Source organism: Frieseomelitta varia, unplaced genomic scaffold (genome assembly GCF_011392965.1).
Source record: "Frieseomelitta varia isolate USP_RPSP 00005682 unplaced genomic scaffold, Fvar_1.2 scaffold_586, whole genome shotgun sequence".
Classification (NCBI taxonomy): domain Eukaryota; kingdom Metazoa; phylum Arthropoda; class Insecta; order Hymenoptera; family Apidae; genus Frieseomelitta; species Frieseomelitta varia.
In genome coordinates, this window is record NW_025110352.1 from 415,087 (window position 1) to 438,489 (window position 23,403).

Below are 23,403 nucleotides of genomic sequence, written 5' to 3' on the forward strand. Positions count from 1 at the left end.
AGATCTATCAAGAACTTTCATGAATTCGAGACTTCGAATCATGTTCGATCCCATCATACCACGTAAATATATTGTAACAAATACACGTTCAAAACTATAATCACAAATTTGAATGTCCACATCTTCGAAGAACGTCGAAAAATCAAAGACTCCGAATAGGATCCTTAACCTGGCAACTGATTGTGGACCATAACGAGTGACCAAACCGTATATTCGTCGCTTTCCTTTTGAACTCGCCGGTATGAAATCACTGGATAGAAATTATTATTGAAGTAATAAATTTATTATTTGTTTTGCCTGAGTTATATTTAAATATACTTAAAACTGAGAAAATATTGCAATTTTGGGACAAAAAATTCTCGACGTGCGTTACTTCAGCGCAAGAGATTAAAACGGGAAAGAGGACGAAACTCTGAAAGGGAGCAGCGATTTCGTGAAATTCCAAAGCTTCGCTATTCAGAGTGCATAGCAACGTCCCGGTCGAAAGCGTCGGGGAAGTGGGGCAATAGACGATAATTAACCGAACTACCGAGAGGAAGCTTTGATTATACAAAAGTCGTTTTTTCTGAGGGTGAGGCATCCTCGAGGGTGCTACCGGGCAGCAGACGACTTTCGACGACTCCCGGCCTCTGCGACGCTCCGTGGCGCGTATCGACGCCGACAACGTCGCATCTTCGCGCTTCCTGTTCGCCAAATGGCACACACAGTACGTTGGATCGTTTCTGTCAACATCCTGTGTCAATATAATTTTTCCATTTGGATAATAGGACGACGATTGACGAGGTATCCGACTTTCCAAACCTGGAGGAATCTAACCCTGTTCTCAAATCTTAATTAGCGTACTTCTCTTAATCACTTGTGCTGGCAACTCATTGCGGACCATAACGAGTGACCAAGCCGTATACAATAATTCGTCGCTTTCTATCTGAACTCGTCGGTACGATATCATTGGATAGAAATTATTGAAAAATAATAAATTTATTATTTGTCTTGTCTGAGTTATATTTTGTTGTGCTGCACTTGGCCCTGTCTTTCCATATCTCTCTTTCTCAGGTTCTCTATTATTTCTTTGCCGCTTTCTCCTTTCTTTCTTTCCTGTTCCAATCCGAGTTTATTCAGCCCATTTCTTATTAGATACTCTTCCCTTTCTTCCATGCCCTGCGTCTTCTGTTTTTCCTTTAGACAATCCTTTAATACCGTCCGGCCTAAACTCTCCCTTACCCCCTCTTCAAAGCTTAGGACCTGTCCTTACCCTTATTTTCTCCCTCTTCGTCTCTTTCAAGATTATGTACTCTGGGGTTCGTATGTCCAGGCCTAGTATCCATTTTATGTACTTTGTCTGGAGCCTCTCAACTTCTGCCCATTCTTGGAATCGAGTTATTATACTTAAATATACTTAAAACTGAGAAAATATTGCAATTTTGGGACAACAAATTCTCGACGTGCGTGGCACGTCATTCCAGCGTAAGAGATTAATAACCTAATGCGTGTTCTTCGACATCTAGCGACTGGTGATACGCTTAATTGAGGAATGAGCGTGCTAGCAGAAGAACGTGCAACGAGTGAGCAGACGAGACGAAAGAGCACAAAGTCAAAGGTCAACATGGTCGCGGAAAGGGGTGAGAGAGGCATGAACAAGGGGGTGGGAAGAGAAAGATAAAGGGGAATAGAGACACGGTAAGGCGAAGCGGAGAGACAGGGAGGAAAAAGAGGACTTACGAGCTCTCGACTGACTGCGGCTTTGGACTAATGATCGAAGAAAGGAGCCGCCTAAACGACCCGTGTCCTCGGGTGTTAGGCTCTGCTGTGGTCGGGATTCATCGGGGAGTCCAGGGAGTTCCCTCGTTACCGACAAACTTGGCCGCGATTCCCACCGATACGACGCAATTGACGTTTACTTCTTTGCAAATCTAGATCTATTTTACGTTTCGATTCTATTTCACTTTCCACGAAAGTGTGGAAATTTAATTGGAAATTAAGCATGATCGTTGACTAGGGAATAACGTCTTTTCGAAGTGTTTTAACGTAATTCGTTGGTTAAATTCTGTTTGGAATGGGAGGTTGTTGTAGCTCGTGTTGTTGAATTTGTTGTTGAAGCCATGACTCGAAGGTCATCGAGAAATGCCTCCTCGTTGGATCCGTTAGGCATACAACGAAACAATGAAAACGAGTTTCATTTTCGAAAATTTATAGCGTAATATTTTCCAAGCTGCTCGTTAAAAGTTCAAGAATATTTCATGATTAAACGATGCTGATGTTCTCGATGTTCTTTGCAACTCTGACAGAGGGATCAGCGAAATAAACTATTCACTTTGTAGCCGGGCTCCCCTCTGAAAGCGATTACTCGAAGCATGAAATAATGGACGGTATAATTTTTCATCGAATCAACGGCAATCATCATTGCCTAAGACTAGCAAACTATCTCATTGCGAATGCAAATAGCAAATTCAGAATGCTCTTTTAAAAATCATGCTAGCTACGATCCATCATCGAACGCGCAAATCGATCGTTACGACACGTGAATCGAAGGGACATGCGAACGGTATGGCGCCGACCAGCATAAAAGTGGCCGCTTTCCAACGATACAGGTGTATTTACACGCATACGTCCGACGATTAACCAAACGAGACAAGGGTCTGCCGTATCGAACACTATCTACCCAATATCGAAACACATCGCTGAGCGATTCCGTTCGTCCTGTTCGTCTCTCACCTTCGTCCGTCCCTCTCGACCTCACGATCCGTTCCAACTCGCCATCTTCGTCCCCGGCTCCAACGAGACAACCCGGTGTCATCTTTATCTCGCCGACACCCCGGCCGTGTATATTCACCCTCGTCTCACCAATGGCTCAGGCGCATGCGTATTACCTCCAACCCTTTCTCTTTTCCCCCCCACTCTAATCATCCCTACCACCGATCCCCTAACACTCTCCGTCTTTCACGCACTCGCGTCTCGCGCATGGCGCGTGTAATTTTCACGTAGCCCCTTCTTCGTCTTTTATCGGCGTCTCTCTCCAGCGTCCTCTTTCGTCGTGTATGTCTATCTTCGTTCGACGGCAACAGCAGCCGGACGAGCGAGCCGACGAGAGCTCTCTCTTTCCCTCTCGTGCCAGTGTCGGCGCGGATGAAGGAGAGCGGCACCCTTTGAAGTCCAGTTGGGAGCCAATTACACGAGTCACACAGGGCCGCACGCACCGCGTCTCTACCGCACCGAAAATATTATTGCGCCCGCGCCTCATAGATCGATTAAAACCGAAAATTATGATTGTGGCCGCGCGGAACGAAAGCTGGAAAAAGGGGGCCGCCGCGGCGCGGTTCTATGCCCCGTGTGTGTGTGTGTGTGTGTGTGGGGGGGGGGGGGGGGGGATTAAGCGCTTAAATTAATTAACGATCGAGCTGCTCGGGGCCGGCACGGAAGCAGATGGACGTCGGAATCGATTCCTGGATTATTGTTCGCCCGGCCGATTTTTCTCTCTCCTCGACTATCACTCCCCCCGCCCGGTTGTTTTCTATATATTTTATCGACTCGCTTGGTCTGGGATCCGTGACTAATTGTAAGTTAGATCGCGCCGCGCATTACGACGACTAATAAGCGACCAGCGCTATATGGCTATAGCTCGTTAGTTAATCGCATTTTGCGATATATTGGTAGCGTGTAACCGACCGTCGCGTTCCCTCGTCGATCGATTTGCCGCCGATTCCTCAGCAAGGACGTCTCTTCCGTCGCTTTGTCACGTGGCTAATAACGTTGCGTTCGATCGATTACCGCTCGTGTTACGTCGATTTTGCACGTTTTACAACGCATCGACGCGTAATGAATTAAGATCGACGCGCAACAACCATCGTTTATTATCATCGAGACACAACACAGATTTCCTCCTTTGACATCGATTAATCTTTCTATCAACGAGAGATTCGAATCGAGAAAAATTGCCTTTTCTCGTGTATGTATCTTACACGACGATGCTATTAATTCTTTGGATACCGATTTATTTGAAACGATTTTTGCGTATGTAAAAGCAGTAGATTCATTTATTTCAGCGGCGAGAGGATTTCAGGTAATTAGAATTGCAAAACAAAAATAAATAAATAATGAAACAAAATGAAAACAAATAAATTCAACGTTAAATATTGTCTCAATTTAAATGACGAGTTAGACTCGTCATTTTGCATTTACGCCAAATAAGTGCATGACGAGTGTCAACCGTCAAACGTACCCAAGGAGTTAAAATTTTAAGAATATTTCCCTCGATTCGACTGTGGCCATTAAGACACACTGCGTAGTGTGTTAAATCAATGAACCATCCCATATCCGTTTCGTTCGTTCCATCCAAAGAACTATCTGCTCCGCATCGCAGATTCAATCGCTATCGCATCGTCGTGTAATTTCTGCAGTTACCGAATCTAAATTAATCATCGATTCAATCGCGATCGATTCGTGGCGTTCTTTCGATAAAGAACGCCAATTTCTTGCCCCCGACTAATTGAAGCGATCGGGACAGATAATACATATAATACATCTGCATGCTCGTTACAGATATCAAGAGTCGACACAGCGTTGTGAGTGAGGAAGTTTTATTCGTAGAAATGAGGGTTCCCCCCCTTCGATGAACCTGAATTTTCTCTCGACAAAGATGGCCGTGTAACAACAGTCGACGACGCCATAAACACGAATTAATTATAAGACATTCGCAAACGGAAATAAAATCAGGGAACAAGAAGGGGTGCACCCTCCCGCGTCGGCTTGCGTTCTCTCCCTGATTCATTTGCCCGCGTCATGCAACCTCGCGATTCGTCCTCGAGCGCATTCCTCCGCTCCTGGCTACCGTTCCCCGCCGAAAAGAACACCCAAGCGTTTAACCACTTCAATTCGCTGCCTCTGCGAGTGTTAATAACTGTTTTAAATTCCTCTGAAACTATCCAATCGTCTGTCTCGGTACTTTGATCGACATTACTCGCGTTCGTTCATATCCAATCTTCTTGAAACTTCTTCGGCAAAGACAGTTTCTGTAACGTGCAACACACTGTTGTTTTTAAAAATTTCTTTAGATTTTTTTTTATAGATTCTCTAGATTTTTCATATTGTTGCAAATTTTCTGGATTTTCTCTACTGTAATTTGCTTCTCGAATCGATTTCGAATGCTGGACGCAACCGTGAATGGACAGCAACAAACAAACGAAGAAGCTTCCGTGGCAAAGGACAGCGTTTTACGATTCGCCGCATGCGAAACGCTGCTGCAATTCGCAGCAGATCCGATAGCACGCGCGCTCTAATTTTGAATTATACTTCCACGTTCGTGGAAGAAACAGTTTGACTGTAGAGGCAGGCGTTTGACACAGAACGGACTACCGCGCTGCGTCGATATGTACGTATATTATTGCTACGATGATCGTAACAAACGACAAACGTTCGTCGTGTTCGTAATCAATTGGCCTCAATTCGCGGTCCAATCTATCACACGGTTGCTTATTTCGTGATCTAGAAAATATAACTCAGGATCAGAGATTTAGAAAGTCACCAGCTCGCCGATTATCTTGGTGTAATTACTCGTGCGTATCAGCGGGCGCTTTGTACGTGGTAACTTCTGTTTGCCCGATTCAATTTGTTGCACGATACCCGTGTTTCCAGTAATTAATCGCGTAAAATAGGAGCTGCATTATATTGAAATGACGGAGGTTACATCGGTAGCCATGATAAAATTATCGTCGGATATGGAATAATTAGCCGAGTGTCTAATGGTCGTTGTTATCTCGATTCATCGGCGATATCGTAGGGAATTATCGGCGGACGTAAAGGTGTTCGGATGTTAATGGCAGGCCAACTGGCGAGGAATTTCCAGTATACGTTCTCCCCTTCAAACGAGTTCTTCTCAAACAGCACTAATTGTGTTTCGTGCAAAGGAACCTCACTTGTCCGCACGATAAACGACGCGCGGCGAACGAGCGTTACGTTTCGCGTTCGACAGCACGAAGCGTCGATTCTTAAAATAACCTTCGTTCGCGAAGCCACACCCCAAGGCCTTCGCGTTACCAACCCAATCACCGACTCACTCAGTAATAAATGAAAATAAAAATTCCGGTTAGTGAGTTGTCGAAAATTCGCCGTCCGCCTCTCTCGATCGTCCCCGTTGAAACGCAGGCCGCAACTTCCCCTTCGAAGATGGAACCGAGGCCGAAGGGGGTTGCGTGGGATCCAGCGTCAAATAAATTCACGAATTTGGTGGGTGGCACGGATGCACAACCATCCCAATACCTACATACATACTCTCGGCCCGTTGCAGCCACCATGGTTCATCGAGATATACGACGTAAACTCTTTCTACCCCGCATTTCACTACCTCTCAACCCCTCTTCTTCGTTCTCTGTTCGTCGTGGTCCCGGGGGTCAGAGGCCCACTGCTCCTCTTGCTCTCGTGGGCCTCGTGGTCCCAGGAAGGACCACCCACCCAACCTATACTTAGCGAGGTGTCGGCAAATTGAGCTATAGATGCCGAGGGTAATGCAACGGAGGGGTGTCCGGTCGTTGGTTGAGGGTAGGGGAGCGTACGGTGTGTGTTGGACCAGCATCGTCGATACCATCCGGTGCGAGGTTATTAGGGACCTTGACGGCCTGGCCGGGGCCGTGCACGTTGCCACCACTAATTTCTTACGGCACCTGGTCCGTTCTTTTACCGCAAGAGCCCGAATCGCCCTTTTTCACAGCGTTTCCAGCCGATTGCGAGGACCCTCCGACATGGGTACCTGTTCTCATTGCCTCTTTCTCCCCCCTCCCCGATCTGACAACCTCTTTTCACGCTGTTCCACAGAGGGAAATTCTACTAGAGACTGTAGTGACTAACCACTAACGAAAATTTTTCTTGCCTCTGACACGACGAGTCGAAGTGGTTCCAAGTTTATTTTCGAAAAGCTCGAGTCGAAATCGTTGCGGAACGTCGAGCAGCGAAGGAACGGCTTCACCCGGGACGGCTGGCGTGGATGATGGTTGCGGTTTCTCGACCGCAACTTTTCCGGCATCGAGTCGTCGATGTTTGTATGATAATAGCGAGAGGTGTGGAGAAACTCCAGAGAGAGAGTATGGTACTTGGGATGAAATCGAGAAACGACCAGTGTCTTCGTCGTGTAGCGTATCCGTACACTCTCTGGGAGGAGGCTGGACTTACTTAGAGCGTGGAGAGACTAACACCTCTGAGAGAAGAAAGAGAATGCACGTTACCGAGGACGAAGCTGATAGAAGAGAAAGGGTAAAGAAGAAGAAGAAGAAGAAGAGGGAGAAGGAGAAAAGAGGCGGCGAGAGTGGTGGAAGAAGACGACCAAGAGGAAGAAGAAGAAAGAGGGGAAGAAAAGCGGTCCTTTTGATGGAGCCTTTGTCGGGTCTCGCGGCGCTCGGCGATTTGCAACTAAAATCGCCCCGTTCGCTTCGCAATCCTCACCCGTGATTTGCTGCGAATTTATTAATGCGAGCATCGGTGTGGATCGTCGTCTGGTACTTCTCGTTCGCCAATGTACATACACGTTCCGATATTGTGCGTAATCTTCACGATCTTCGAATATATACCAGTTTCATCGGGAGACCTTTCGAAGACTTCTGCTTTTCGTAACTCTTCGTCCCTTCGTCCGTCTGACATTGGATTCCAACACGATAATCGGCCACGAATGATTCTTCGAAGTGTCATTTATCGTCGTTGGACTGTCACGCAGAGTCGAAGAAGTTGCAGAGATGGCAAATTGCTCGGTTCGACGTCTCCGCGAGGTTGTCTGTAATCGAACGGTCCTCCCCTCTGTCCAGGCTGTGTATCCTTTTCACGGCACTCGCGAATTTTCACGGCGGCGCAACCACACCGCGCAAGGACCGCTTCTCTCTCTCTCTCTCTGCCTCTCGACACAATGTTGTCGGCCGCTTGGCATATCTCCTCTCGCGGACCCCGCGGAGATTGCATGTCCCGGGCGTTACACGCGCGCACACACCGAGAAGAAACGCGCGTGTGGATGATCGTCGAAGCACATAGCCCCGACCGAACACGAGTGTGGAAATATGAATAATATAGAGGCAAGGGATAGGAGAGACGGAGCAAGAGACACGACGGCTCGGCAGGAGGAACGAAGAGGACGAAGAAAGAGGTGGAGAGGACGGTGGAAGAAGAAGAAGGAAGAAGGAGAAGGTCGTGGCTGGTAGGCAGAGGCGAAGAGGAGGAAAAGAGTGGTAAAGGAGCGCGGGTAGAGACCACCCCGTGGCTTGTCGGCTCGTTTGATCTTCTCCCACCCCAACCATTCTCCTGTACCCCCTTCCGTTTCCTTCTCTTCACCTTGTTCCACCTCACGCCGTGCCGCACTCTTTCTCACTCCTTCTTTCTTTCCTCTCCATTCTCTGCTCGTGCTCTCTCCGTGCACTAGAGGCCTGTTCTGCCGCTACGACTTCGATCTCGCCGTCTCTCTCTTTGTCTCGCGCTCTCTCTTTCTCATTCTCTTTAACGCGTTCTCCTCAAGGAGCGGTTCTTCTTCACCGCGGTGATTTCTCGTTTCTCCGTCCGATCCCGGAGAATCTTCTCGTCCTTTTCTGGTCTGTTCGCCGGTCTCGTGGCATCTCACCTGCGGAGAAGAGGCGTCCGACACGTCAGAATCACACCTTCTACGACTACCCGCTCACTAATAATCCGAACCCCCGTGTGCCGTGATGCCGTGTTCTCGGGATCCGTGGAATCCTCACTGACCGAACCCGTGAACGGCTTTTGTCTCCTCGCGACCTTCTGCCGATCCCAGCCCCGAATCTCGCGCAAGAGAAGGCTCTTCGTCGTTTCTCTCTCTCTCTCTCTCTCTTCTCTTGGCCAACGATTAAATCGTACGACGTAATTGTTTCACGCCGCTCGTCGGACACCTGTCTCCTCAACTCGTTATACGGCAGTAGTAGAGAGAAAAAGACAGAACGGCGTCGCGTACACATGTAGATAGAACCGGCTATCAGGTGGATATCATTTTTTAACGCTAATTGGGCCGACCGATCGGAACAGCGCCAGAGTTACGGCGCCGAAAGATATCGGAATGGGATAGAGGTTGAAGGAAAGGAACGGCGAAATCTGTTCGAGGGAAATCCGTGGCACGAAGGATATCGGATATCGTTCTGCACAGCACCCAAGTTGTAGCTGGGCGTTAGTCGAACGCGCTACTTAATTATCCCGCGGCCTCTAATCTGCCTGCGCCGACACACACGCCACGCTATGCACCTAGTAGATGCTCCGCCACGGCCGAACCTGCTACACACGTCGACGAACCTAAATCTCCGGGTTAACCGGGGCCTCTACTTTCCAACTGTTGTAGATTATGACATTTTCTACGATCTGCCCGGTCGATCGTTGACCGATCGAACGTCCGGCTACCTCTGTTTTTTTTGCGCATTTTTCTCGCCGCTTTTAATCATTTAATTAATTTATCGATAAAAGTCAAGTAGCTTGTCAAATTAGAAATTTCACATCTCTTACGCGTAGAAAATTTAGAAAATCTACAACCAGGCAAGAGGACAAATTTAACGTTTCAAACTGAGGGCTGTTTCGAAAGTCTCAGGTTTCTGAGTTGTCAGAAGTTTGAGAAAACGAATCGGGAAGCTGACCGTATCGAGGAAGTCTCGAGAAGCGAGAGGACCGATCGTGAGGAAGCAGTTTCTAGACAAATTTAACGTTACGAATTGAGAAACGTTTCGAAATTCCCAAGTTTCTGAAACGTCTCCGAGTTGTCAGAAGTTTCAGGACAACGAACTAGAAGAACCGAGGGCGAAGAAAAGGGAGCCGGCATTAGGAGGCCGCGAAACGCCACCGATAAATTTCTCTGGAAACTGGAATGCTCGGGACCACCTCCACGCTTACGAGTTGCAACACTTCTGGCCGCGCTGATCGGACAAACTGCCGGCCGGCCGGTGATCTATAGTGATGTCCCGGCCTCGCTCGGTACAATAACCGAGGTGAGAGCGAGAGTGTAGGGGATCCGGAGGTCTGTAATCAGCAGCCGAGCCGCTGGCAGACCCTGCCGCCTGGTCCTGGACCTCCTTACCATTAACCTATCCGGTACCCGTTCCGTTCCGTCAACCTGACGTCATCGTGATCCCTGATCATTTCGACGCGCGTGGTATACTCGCCGCGTGAAACGACCTGTAGATCGATCCCGCGCAACTTTCTTGCCTACTACCTGTTTAGGTCGTTGGCGACGATCATTCTGCCGGTGATTGATGCGACTGTCTGTGACTCGGTTAATTGCTCTCGAGACGGATTTTTAGGATGCTGAAACATTTTTATGGGATTTAGATTGGGATCGAGGGGGTTGCAGTAGATTGGTACTGATAGAGTTGGAACTATCGATCATTGATACACAACGTGTCGAAATAATATATATTTTCTAAAAATCAAATGAGAAGTTGGGAACAATGCACGATGCATGATGTAATCGGAAATCCTTGGAGAAATTTGTTGTGAATCTATAAAATTTCGCTGACGATTTTATTGTCGATAAATAACGAATAATCAAATGGAGAGTACCTACGTGTTCATTGATTTCGTCACACTTGACAGCCAAGTAACTACATCGTCCTGAACAAAACCAGTAAGTTTCACGAGTAGATAACAATTCGTTCAAATTTTAAAATGATTGTCACTCCATAATATATACACCGATCGGTAGTACACGATTCGAGCGAAAAAGTTGAGCAAACGGCGCAATATGAAGCATGTTAACGATCGTGGCATTTGTAGAATACGAACTCACGAGGTGTCGATTAACAGCATTCAAAACCATTAAACGGCGAAACGAGTGAAATCCATTCGATCGTTGCATTTCGTTGCGATAGTGCGTCCCATGAACTACAAGTTCACAAGAAGGAAAGGCAACCAGTCGTTGATTCGCTTCGTCTGTTTTTCGATACGTTCTATCGAAACGTAGCACACATCGAGGACAAAATAGCAAAAATAGATTGCCGTTCAATCGTGGTACATTTTATGCACGTCCAGTGTGTGTCTAATGCCGATCCCGTTTATCGTCGTAATTAGCGGTCGTCGTGAATTCGTTCCGTCAGACAGAGACTGGTTACCGGGAATGATCGAACGGGTAATCAGAACGGTTGATTGACGGGTCTGATTTTGACGTTTATAGGCTGTCAAGCAAATGAAATCCACGTCAGATTTCCGCCGAGTAACTTTATCGTTTATTATTCCAGGCTACCGGCTTTCCCTATCATTATCCCGGCCGCTCACTACCGACCATTTCAAGTATCAGGCCTGATACGCGATAAGGAATCGGGTCGCAGATGGTCGTTTCCCTAAATGATCGAATCGAACCGTCTTTTCTCAAATGTTATAGATTCTGCGTTGCTCACACGTGGATTCAAAAAATGCTTACAATAAGATGAAATACTTGACGTATCTACACCTATTGTCATATGACTATATATGATAAATAATTTCTCTCACTTTGAATATGTAATTTTATTTCAGAATCCTACGTCTGATCACAGAATTATCTGAAATAAGTAATTTGAAGTTTCGAAGGATCGTTGTTTCGTAAGAAAAAAACATTTTTCAAGACGTTAAACTCCAAAAAAAAAAAAAAAAAATTAACTTTGGACTAAGAAAAGCGAGTTTTGCAGGTCGCTGTGCGTTTACAGGAAATTCCATCCTTAACGTTCACTGCGACGGAACGATAACGCTGCCCGACAGATCTAGTTAGCGTTTGTGGGCTATCGAACCGAAGCGAAAGCGCTGTCCAGCGCGTTTATTAAACGGTTTCATTTGCAAGCGACCAGCCACCGAGAGCACGGATATTAATGAGACACAAGGGAAATTGCACGGTACGTGGCTAACAACCGGCAGCGACTCGCGGCTTAGAAAACAAACGCCAGCCGTTTCGACACCGGCTAGCTAGCTAGGCTTGGCCGATCTCCCACAGACGGGCAACATCGATCCCTTAATGGAGCCCCGCGTACGAATATCGGGACTAATCTCCGCGAACCGTTCATTTAACTGTCAAACGATGATTAATCGTGCGAGCATGGTCGAACGACTGACCCGGCGAAACTTGCCAACCGATTAAATCGTTCGACCCATTAACGGCGCGCGACCGATACCATGCTATCATTTACGCTGCTTCCACCTGCTTCTTTGCTCGCCGCGTAACACAGAAGCAGCCATACGCAATTTGATATGTTCATCTTGCTTCTCCTTCACTTTTACACGGGGAACGTGTGTTACGTTCAGCTTTTGGTTTTGGAACAATCCACGTCTCCTTGCCTTTTTGTGTACGCACTTCTTCGAAAAGTAGCCGCAGAGACAAACGATCAACTTCTTTCCCCGCGGCAGTCAATAACTTTAAAACATCCGTCACAATCTTTTTATCCTCCCATTTCAAAATCACCATATATCGTTATTATCTTATTCTTAGTCCTATTTACCTTAGTCTTAGTTTGTCTTCAAATCAAATTCGATTTTCGACTTTCAAATTTCAAACTCGGCGATGTCTCCAGCCCTCGGATAAAATTTCATCGGAATATTTTTGCACGACGTTTTCTCCGACGCGTCTATGCTCCAAGGAGCTTCCAAGAACGATACACTACGTGGGTATGTCTTTCGTCGGCTAATTTGCCAGCGAATTATGTGATTTCCGCCAGAAAAAGGGACGACGGCGAGGTGTTGCGCGAGCGAGTTGGTTTTCGTGTGCGGATCACACGGTACCGAGAGTTCGTTAGCGTCCGGGCTGTTGAATATCATGGCTTTTTAGCCTGCAGGTGTCATTAGGGCGAGGACGGATGGACGGACGCTGATTGGTCTCGACCGATCGCCTTCGGGGACACTGGCTCATCAGCTGTCCCATTCGCGCCGACTCGTGTTCCTGTTTTACGTCTATACCTAGTTTCCTGTCTATGCGATCCATCATCCTCTTCTTCTACCGATTCCACAATTTACACACGTACACGCGAGTCGTTAGCATTCGGTCAATCTTGCTTCCTTAAATTCAGACAAATGGAGATTCTCATCGCCCGTTCGACGAGTACTGTGAAAACGATTCATTAAGATCCAATTTCCCTGTGCATTGAGATCACAGGAGTTTCTGCTGATTCTTGTTTTACAGAGTCTTACAGATTCCGCGCTCGAACCTCGTTCGGAGCACGAAGCATTTGTTAGCGTCCAGTTAGTCTCGTCCACGTCAATCACGAGGGCGTAGATCGAAAGAGGGGGGCGCCGCCACCGAATCGTAGTTCGCGAGTTCTCGTTAGCGTTGCTAGTTTCGCCCCGAAAAAAAGTCCACCTCCCGTGTAAATGAAACTCGTTGGCGAGAGGGAAGATCAAAGACCCCGGCAGGTAGAGAGAGGGTTCCCTCCACCGGGCACAAGAGCTGTCGGTCTACGAGGAATCTAAAAAACTGCCGGAAAAAAGAAGGTCCGAGAAAACGACAACGAACGATGAGTGCAGAAGGGAAGAAAAAGAAGAAGAGGAAGAAGAAAATAAAGCAAAAGAAGTAGACGAAGAAGAAGAAGAAGAAGAAGAAGAAGAGGAGGAGGAGGAGGAGGAGGAGGAAAAGAGCTTGAAGGAGGAAGAAAAGATTTCGGCGCGCAAACCGCCATCATCCAGCGGATATCGTATTAACGAGGCTCGTTGATGAATCCAGCCTAGATTCACCCTGTCTAATTACATTGTGGACCAAGGGAAACTCGTTCTTCGCGTGCCGACGCGGATAGCGTCGAAATTATGGATCTGCCGGGCGCGAAACCTACGACTGACTGACGCATAAACTGGTTGCGGGTTAAGCGAGTCAACGAGCAAATGAGTCCGAATTACGTGGGCGTGTCAATGCCAGAGAAATGATCTTCTTCCCTGGTCGTGCCGCGATAATTCCCTTTGCTCCGAGGATTATGCAGAACCACTGATTGGCTTCTTACCGATCATCGATTTCGCAGTTAATCCCTCTCCGTTTCTTCTGCCTGTCCGCCTTGATTCTATCATTAAAATGTTTGTGTCGATGGTGGATGTGTACAGAAGAAAGGAATGTATAATAAAACTTGCTGCAAATACGTATACTGATCGCTTTGATACATTCTTGAACTCGTTGAACTTGATGCTCCACCTAGAATTTTTAGAAAATTCTCCCTACTCCATACACACACCTTTGCACATATCCAAAACATTAATTGCATCTGCAAACACGTCACTTTTCTTTTCGCTTAAAACCCAAGGAATCTGCAATTCAACCATATTCCGCTACATTATGTGTACATTCCGTATTTTATATAATCCTTTTCTTTGTGTATTTCAGATGTCAACTAATATTGCTATCGTAAGAAAAGTATAGTATCTTGCAATTTAGTGCTAGACCCTTGTCCTTGAGTGATCAACCAATCCAGATTAACTAAACCATTTTATCGGAAGATGTTATATAATAAATCTACATAATAAATGTAATATCTTGCAATCAGTTGGGCTTGGACCCATGTCCTTAAAAGATCAACCAATCCCGATTAACTAAACCAATGGTTAACTAAATTTGCGACCAATTTGCATCGCGTTTTTCTCGAAACTGGTGGTATGAATAAATCAGACAGAGGAAGGACGAATAAAAAGAGAAATATTTAAAGACGTCGAATGTCGCACGCGAGTCGATGGCACTCGTAATTTCACGGCGAAGAGTCGTGATGGCGTCACGGGGGTGGCGGTGGTCGCGTGACACGATTAATTAACCCCCAAAGGATTGTTTGCTCTTCCTATTGTCGTTCGTTCGATAACGCCTGTATCACCGGCTCGATAATGCCGATTGTAGATCATTTTGTTTTCCCAGTGATGTCATTCCCGTTTCTCGACGAGGCACCCGACGAGGACAATGAGCAAAATTACCGGTACCGGTTGAATATCGGTTGAGTTATTGGTGTATCGGCTATATCGAGAAAATTGGCGGCGGTCATCATCGCCATTATGAATTCTTTATTTGGATGTTGCGGCGCTTGAATTACAGGGCGGTGTTGGGCTACCTTGCTTACTGCTTCATACACGGACTCGTCGATACCAGCGACGGCTACGAACCGACTCTTGCCATTCGAATCAGATTCGCTTTAAGTCGAATCGCGCCGCTGTCATTTCCTTCGAACGTGTCCGTCGAACGTCTACATTAACGTTAGCTGCCGCTGACGCTACTGTGGCGTCATACGATTTCTAGCTTTTTTCTTTTCTACAGACATTCACAAATTTCACAGGAAAAATTCTGTGAAATTAACCGATCGCTATAAGAGTTTCACGTAAATTTATATTTTTGAGAATAGAACGTGTTTTACGTAGTATCACTGAAAGCGTTACACTCCACACATTTCTTATAATTTTTCGTACTAAGCGTCAAATTTCTCATCAACGGATAAAAATCCGCGCTTTATTAATAAACAATTGGCATTTATCAACCACGACAAAACGAACCGGCGGAATGTTTAAATTACGCGCGTTACAAAACGAAATAGGTATCCTGTATTCTTAATAACTCAAAAGTAGAAAGCAGAAGGCAATCAAGTTTTTTCGCGTTTCCCTTCTCCCTTTAGCCTTCCTTCTGCAGCCGATTCTTTTCTCTCTTCCTAGTTTTTGCCGCGTTTTACGTAACCGCATCGCGCGAAAGTCTATCTCGCGGAGAGAGAGAAACATCTCTTCTCTCTCGTGGAGTGGTTGTGCAGTGTGTATCGTCGTTGCACACGCGGTGAGCCAAGCGAAACGTGTAATCAGCGTGTATATGCTCATCGCGTAATCACACCTCTAATAGACATCCCTAGATTCAGCCTCGATTAATCGATCAACGACGCGGCGGTAACGACGCGTGTTTTATATCGAGATAATGACGACAGGCTAATGACGGGCTCATTAACGAGACTCGATATAAAATGGTTCCGTTTAGCATCAGATATTCCGCTAACACAGGAAGTAGGTCGGTAACGCGCGCGGTCGTGTATCTTGTCGTATATCTCTCTTGTGTTTGACCGGACATACACAGAGAGAGAGAGAGAGAGAGAGAGAGAGAGAGAGGAGAGACGAGAAACGGGATGAAGAGAATGAAGAACGAGACAGGAAGAGAGAACCGTTGCCAATGTCTGATTAGCTTTTCTATTTACGAGCCCGCGCGGTTAACGGCGCGACACGCGAAATGCCATTAAAACCACGCCGTGTATTAAAAACTCGATCGTTTGTTCACGGCTGTCAACCGTTTCGTGCACCGTGTGTTCGATAACGTCATGGTATTCACGATCCCATTCGCGTTCCATTATACAACATTCTTTGAATCTATCGCGAGATACGCGCTCGAGTTTCAACGCGAACGAACGAGAATTAACTTGGAATCACTTTGTACTAATATCACGCGATTATCTTCGATCCATCATGAGCGATTACACGACAGTTACGAACGCTTCGATTTCTGAAGATTTCATAAAAATAATCCGTAGTGACGGTGAAAATATCGAGGGAACTTTTGAATTTCTTTTCGTAATTCAACCACATCGCAAAAATACGAGTATTGAAGTTATAATCCAACTGGATATCCTCCTGCTTTCGAATTTTCCGAATCTCTGTGTAAACGGAGTTATAGATAGGTTATGACGAGTACCAGACTCGCTTCAAACGAATTCGGATAGCGAAATGACTTTATCTTAATAAATTATTACCGCTTTTGAGTAAACTCTGCGTGTACAGCTTCAAAAAGATTCTCGGAAGGACTGCTGCTGTATCGTGCTATTTGCGGGCAATAATTCTCATTCTCCTCCTCCCTCCCTCCCTCCCTCCCTCCCTCTCTCTCTCTCTCTCTCTCTCTCTCTCTCTCTCTCTCTCTCTCTCTCTCTCTCGCTCGCTCGCTCCCTTTCTCAAAGGATCGTCTAATCAACACGAAATTTTCCACGACCTATTGCTCATTCATTGTCTCGTTAATTTGAAATTTTCTTTTGTCGCTTCCACAATCAGTGGAAATTTTTCACGCAACGGAGAACGAATCGAAACCAAATCGTCTGCCTCGTTTTGCACGACTTACCCCTTTGGTGTTTGTTACCTCGCTCGGAGCGGTGAACGGATCGATTTAGGGGAGATCGGTAGGAACCAGGAACAGGAACACAATTATCCCTCGCGTTTATTTTAAATGTCTCCATTTATTTCGACTCCGCTATACACGCTATGCTAAGGTTCCGTTCGCACACACATGCACTTTCTTTTGCTTCGCTTTCACACGTCTATCACCTTTCGTAAACCAATCAAGCGCAATACAGATTTACATCTTACGCGATCATAAAGCTCACTAATTAAACTGTTGACCAGGTATATTGCAGTGTCCCATCTATATCGTTTATAAGGTCTCTTTCCGTTTATTTATTTTTATCTATTTATCTCTATGCTTCTGTCCTGTTGTCTCCCTTTCTCCATTTATTCTAATCGTACTCGACGACTCTATCTCATTTATACGTAATATCGAGGGGGATGAACGATATAATATATATATATATATATGTATAACTTATGTACAACGATGAGCGCGCAACACGATTCAACGGCTCTCTTTTATAATTTATACGCTATATATAATTGCTTAATAACTTACATAAATCATCGATGCTTTCTCCGGATCACTTTTGGCTTCTTTTTTAACCACGATTATCCTCTTTCTCTCTTTCTCTCCCTTTCCCGTGTTTCCGCAAATAAATACAATATAATACAGAACGGTCGTAGCAGTCCTAGATACTCGCTAAAGGAAACGTGGAATTCGTTCGACGTTTTGGTCAGGATGCGTAGTTCCCCCCCCCCCCTTTTTTAAATATAATATATAATTACACCTCGTTCTCGAGTTCCTTCTAACGTTTAACGCAAAGGATCAAGAACCCGCGCAAAAAAGCACGACAGTAATAGAGCAATAGTCCGATCGCGATCGCGATCGCAACGTCGAGAACATCGTCAATATGGATCAGGTTCGGCTGTGAATATTTGGCAGTCTTCAATTTACAAAACGTTTTACAGTGATCGATGATATCGTTATCCCCTTGCCGGAAGGATCATCCATTCAGTGTTGCCCCACCTTGACGCGCCAAGATCGTTTTCAACCAACGGCTCACCAACGACGCCTAACTATCCGTCAGACTTTTGCAATTTGACTCTCTCTCTCTCTCTCTCTCTCTGACAGTCTTTGCGTACGGCCTCGACAAAGAAACGTCGCGGACGATCGACACAAGAAACCTCGTGAAAATAGCTCCTTTCATTGTCCGCGATACGTCGTCGAGGAAGATTTCCTTTGTACTATGCCTTGTCTCTCTTCATCCCTATCCCACCGGGATGATGTCGATACACCCAAATCACAACGACCACGGTCCATTTCCTCCCGGTATCATTCCTCGTACTCTCGTGCGTACAAGTACCACGAAGAACGAAACTACGAAAAACAGATCGAGTGGAAAAGAAGGTCTGACTTAGCGTAGCCTCCCACTCGGGTCATCACAGTTCCAACGATCGACAAACTTCGTTCTTCGAAGAATAGCGATCGTTCGACGGACAGCTTCGTACTAAGTCTCTAGAGTACGAGCCAAGAAATCACGGTTTTCCCTCAACGACGAGCATCGAGGTGCCTCGTTTCCTACGATTTCTCGTCCATGCTGCTCGGCAGAGGTCGCTTCTTCAAGATACCAAGATCCTGCACGTTCTCCAAGAACGTCTTGTGGTGTTGAGCGACCAGCAGCGGGTTCACCGTCTGCACGTCCTTCTTCAGCTCCTCCATGTCTCTCTTCAACTTCGCCCGCCTGTTCTGGAACCATGTGATCACTTGCGCGTTGCTCAAGCCCAACTGCGCGGCGATCTCGTCCCTGTCGGCCGGGCTCAAGTACTTCTGGTACAGAAATCGCTTCTCCAGCTCGAAGATCTGTTGATTCGTGAACGCGGTCCGACTCTTGCGCTTCTTCTTCGGTTGCTGCCGATTGTTGAACAGGTTCAGGTGATTCGCTTGCTCTGCAACAGAGATACGATTCGATAGATGGTTAAAGAAACAGAGGTGGGGGATCGAGTGCCTTGTAAATCGGCTCGGTCCTTTCAAAGGGCCCATAAGCATCAAAAACGTCTCGAGGTGTGCGTCAGAGATTTTTGGCTGGACGAAGCGGTACTCTTGTTTTTTTTAAATACACGAGGCACCGTATGGTTTAAATACAGGATGGGCCTAAAGCTTCTTCCCACATATTCTTTTTTTTAAATAAAACATCAAAATATAAGGAAAAATTAATTTTATTAATTTCAAATTAAATTTTTATTTTAGTGGCAAGTGATCTTTGGCCCACTCTGTAAATTTCTTTCGACTCCTTTAGCAAAAAACAAGAAACTAATTCAGTCGAAATTCTGATTTGCAAGATTCACTATTTGTTGAAGTTTTGAATCTTACACACATTGATCTACATCGATTACACAAGATCTGCTTACGTTTCTGAAATTTATAGTTACTGATTGTAAGCTCGCATAAAACGAATATATTACAAATATGCTCACTGGATCGTTATACTTCCCATCCATGAAACCATTTCAATTGATAAAACGAAACTTGACTCGAAATCATGAGTAGATACATATTAGATTTGATCCCATATTTATAAATGGGACAAGTGTTCGACTAATTTGTCGAATTAATAAAATCGATTGATAAGGAGATGGAACGATGATTACGCGTCACGTGATCGTTCCCACGTTTCTTGCAACGGCGGCTCAAGTCGAAGAAATGCGATTACGTGTGCGCGGGGAAATAAGGCATGACCAATTCGATAGGTGGCATGCGTGATCTCTCGTCGGTGATTTTCATCGAATCCGATGTTAATGATTTCTATTTCGTATCGTTAACGGCACATGTGGATAATCATTGAGCGTCGAAGATTCTTTCTCGAGTTAAGAACATCAAATGCGTTTTTCCACGTTGTACGATACATTATGCACACGTAGAATAATTTGTTAATGTTTCTGTTAATATTCTCAAAAATATTAAACAACATTGACACCAGAACCATCGACGACTAAGATAGAAAAATTTGTATCAGAGAAATGAAAATAAGAGAGGAATCGAAAAAGTTTACGATATAACAGAGAGTACAAGCTTTTGTTTGCATCTACATTTAGAGAAAAATCGTTCATGCTTTCGAAAATGCACTGCTGCACGAATCTGTGAAATTTCTATGAAAAAAATTTCACGAATTTTAGTTTCAAATTCCTTTGATAGCTCCAGTGTTGAATTCCGCATTTTTCAGTTCGGTCGTGAATCAAGGAGGAACTGTGAGTTCGAAGCGCCCCAAAGGTCGGGGTCTCGACCATAAATACGCGTTGGAACTCGAGGGTCGCTTCTTTCCATTCAAACTTTCTATCTCCTTTCTAATATCGAAATTTCTTAATCTCCGAACGAGAGGTCTAGAGAAGAAATGCAAAACGAATCGAGTATCCTCGGGCGTGTTTGTGAACGCTCGATCCCTAGAACAGGGTTCCCTTTTCTCGCGCTGCTCCTCCGCTCACAGCTTCCAGCGGCCACAAATCAGATGCATTTTCGTGCGGTGGTAGGGGGATCTCTCCATAAAAATCGTATTACCTATTCGTCACGGTGTTCAGACGACCGAGATTCCAGCGGAGCTACTCGTCCACCGGATGTTGAAATTTTCGTTTGTAGGTACGGCTCGACGAAACAAATCAAAGACTGATGATGCGAGTCGAGATATGCGCGGCTAATACAATAATTCTAATTATAATTAATTTCTCTTTTACCCTTTCCTTTTCTTATCATTCCCCACAATTTTTGATCTCTATGAAATTGTAATTAATTAATAGTTACATTTTCAAATTTGTTGACTTAACTTAAAATAAAGTCAAATAAAATAAATTGTAAACCTTCGTGAGCCACTGTACACTGTACTCGAGCCAGACGTTTTGAACCGAGCTGTACTCACCTAAACGATAAAGTCGTTTGAACAGTTCATCGCGCGCTCGTTTTCAGCGACACGCTGGCAAAGCTTTTTCTATCCATTTCGGCGATCGGCGAAGAAAGGGGCAGACAGGAAGCCGAACAACGCGCGGCGGGAAACAGCGCGGTAAGATTAGCGACGGCCGTTTTCGCGATGGCGTTAGCCATTAGGAAATAATCGAACCGAGTGACGAAAAAGAGAGCCGGCCGATGAGTCGTGGACAAGGTAGCCGCGGAGTCTCTGCGAGGATCAAAGAACACCGCCATCGGTCACACCTGCGCAACCGGACTGTGTACAGTCCCGCTTGAAAACTACCTCGCCGATCAACGATCGGCCTTGCTTCGTAAGCGTTCGTCGCCTCAAGGATGCAGCCTTCGGCCGCTCTTTTCGCTTCGTTTACGACTCTCGACTCGATCGCGATATTCTTCGCGCCCTTAGCTCGTTCGCTCCTTGCTCTCGTTTATTTTCTATAGATAGATCTATAGTCCCTCTCTGACCTTACTTGAGGATCGTATTTGGAAAAATTGCACGTTGCTGTTTTTTTTATTTAAAGTTCTTGATTTAGATAAAGACGTCACGTGATTTTGTAAATTTAGTATAGCACAACAGGTCCAGAGGAGTCCGGTCCGTGTCAGTTTTGAAATATTTTGCACAGAATCGAGAACGAGTCAACTCGAGGTGTAACGACTTTAAGTTCCCGACTGATTCATCGACGTAACAAATCACGCGCGTTAAACAAATAATCAATTGATCAATTGGTAGCGTGTCGAGAATTTTAATCGAACGATTTCTAATCCGCTTGAATCTACAGATCTAGTGTCGGTATTCGAATTAATCACCGAGCGCGAAAGATACGCACGTTTTGCGAAACTTGCAATTCAAATGGGCGAACATATTTTTACTGTCGCCTGAGGAAATCGGTGGTAACGAATACCGCTTAAGAAAGCGGAAACGTCGCGACGATCTCGAAGAAGACACCACTGCGAGGCTGCGTGACTCCGATTCTTTAATTGCAAATTACCGAGTTGATGGGCGGCCCAGCCATCAAGAACTCTCACGGTTCTTCCATCGTCGATCGTGGATCGCGCTGCTGTTGATTCAATCGAGCGTCTCCGTGAGACTTTCGCCGTCATCTGTCAGCCAAGTTATCGACACCGAACGCAACCAAGGTAATATCTATTACCGACGAACATCTAAAACTGCCTTTCGTAACGGTTCCCCTAACCGGAGGATGCGGGTTTACGTGCGAGCTTGCACTTCGTTCGCTTTCCTCGGCTGTTTTTCTTACAGTGCAGTGGACACGTCCAACCACTTTTCTAAACTACACCCGGAAACGACTTAATTACCACCGCTAGGATGGCAGAAAACGTTTAACGTTTACCGAAAGTGTTATTACGTCGGCGTAACGCGTGCAGATTCACCGTTTTAATGCCTCCGGTTATCGAGTATTTTCTTTCTTTTACTCTTTTTTTTTTTTTTATTACTTGAACAACTCTCTTTTCTTATAATCCAGCGGATTGTCTAATTGTAACGCGTCTAACGTTACGAGTGTCAGCGCTAATTGCGTCTCGTACCAGCTCGTTTACCTCGAAAATTACATCGTCTGGCCGCTACTTTATCATCTGACGGCCGTTTAAGGAGAAGCTCTGCCGCAAAAATGCTCCGCATCCATCGTAAAGATTAACGTTTCGCCTCGGTTCACGAGCCGCTTTTTGTCGTTCGGAATCAATCCTCTTTCCTATTTTAATTTCGCTCCGTGTTCACCTGTCTCATAAGTCCAATCGTAAGAAATAGTAGTCTCTCGACCGTGTAACTTTTAACACACGAGTGCTACGCGTGTTTGTATCTATTTACGTTCCCGTCTAATTTATTTCTGGAAATATGTAACTGAAATTGATATGGATATGGATATTTTATCTGACAACTTTATCATTCAAAATTGTATTACCTGCTATGATAAACATTCAGACGGAATAAATATTGAGTAATATTCGAGCATACTCCTATTGCAACATGTAATCTGTAACATTCGGAGATTTTCTGAACTCTGAAAGACTATAATAAAGACGCGTATAAAGGGTCTTAATTCCTCAATAAACGGTATCACGTGTGCAACGAACGCGCACGTTCGGAAGCGCGATCACCGGGGCACGTACCGATACGGCACGTTCTCCCTGTTTTCGAGAAAAGTGAACGATAATTTTGTCGTCGTCCACTTTGTCTCTAACACCGGGGTCCTCGAATCTCTCGTAGCGAAATCCAGAAATACGATGGCGGGTTTGGTGTGGTCGAGGAAAGAGAAGCTGAGGCCAGGCCAGCGAGAGGAATGAAACAGCGGACGCAGAAACGACGAGGAACGCCGAAAGAAACGAGAGAGCTCGCCGAGATATTAGTTTCTGCGGTTGACTCGCCGCGGAGATTTAATTCGTTTGATGTTCACGAATTCGCCGCTTCGGCTGTC

At 45.6% G+C, this 23,403-nt stretch overlaps 1 protein-coding gene across 1 annotated transcript in view; it reads right to left on the reverse strand.

The window, feature by feature from the left end:
* Positions 1 to 17,008: 17,008 nt before the first annotated feature.
* The window catches only part of LOC122534314 (homeobox protein Hox-B1-like), a 49,515-nt gene continuing 43,120 nt past the window's right edge, over positions 17,009 to 23,403 (reverse strand). Inside the window, exon 2 of the mRNA XM_043664830.1 lies at positions 17,009 to 18,966. Coding sequence (XP_043520765.1) covers positions 18,599 to 18,966 — 368 coding nt within the window. The 3' untranslated portion in view covers positions 17,009 to 18,598. The remainder of the gene's footprint in view (positions 18,967 to 23,403) is intronic.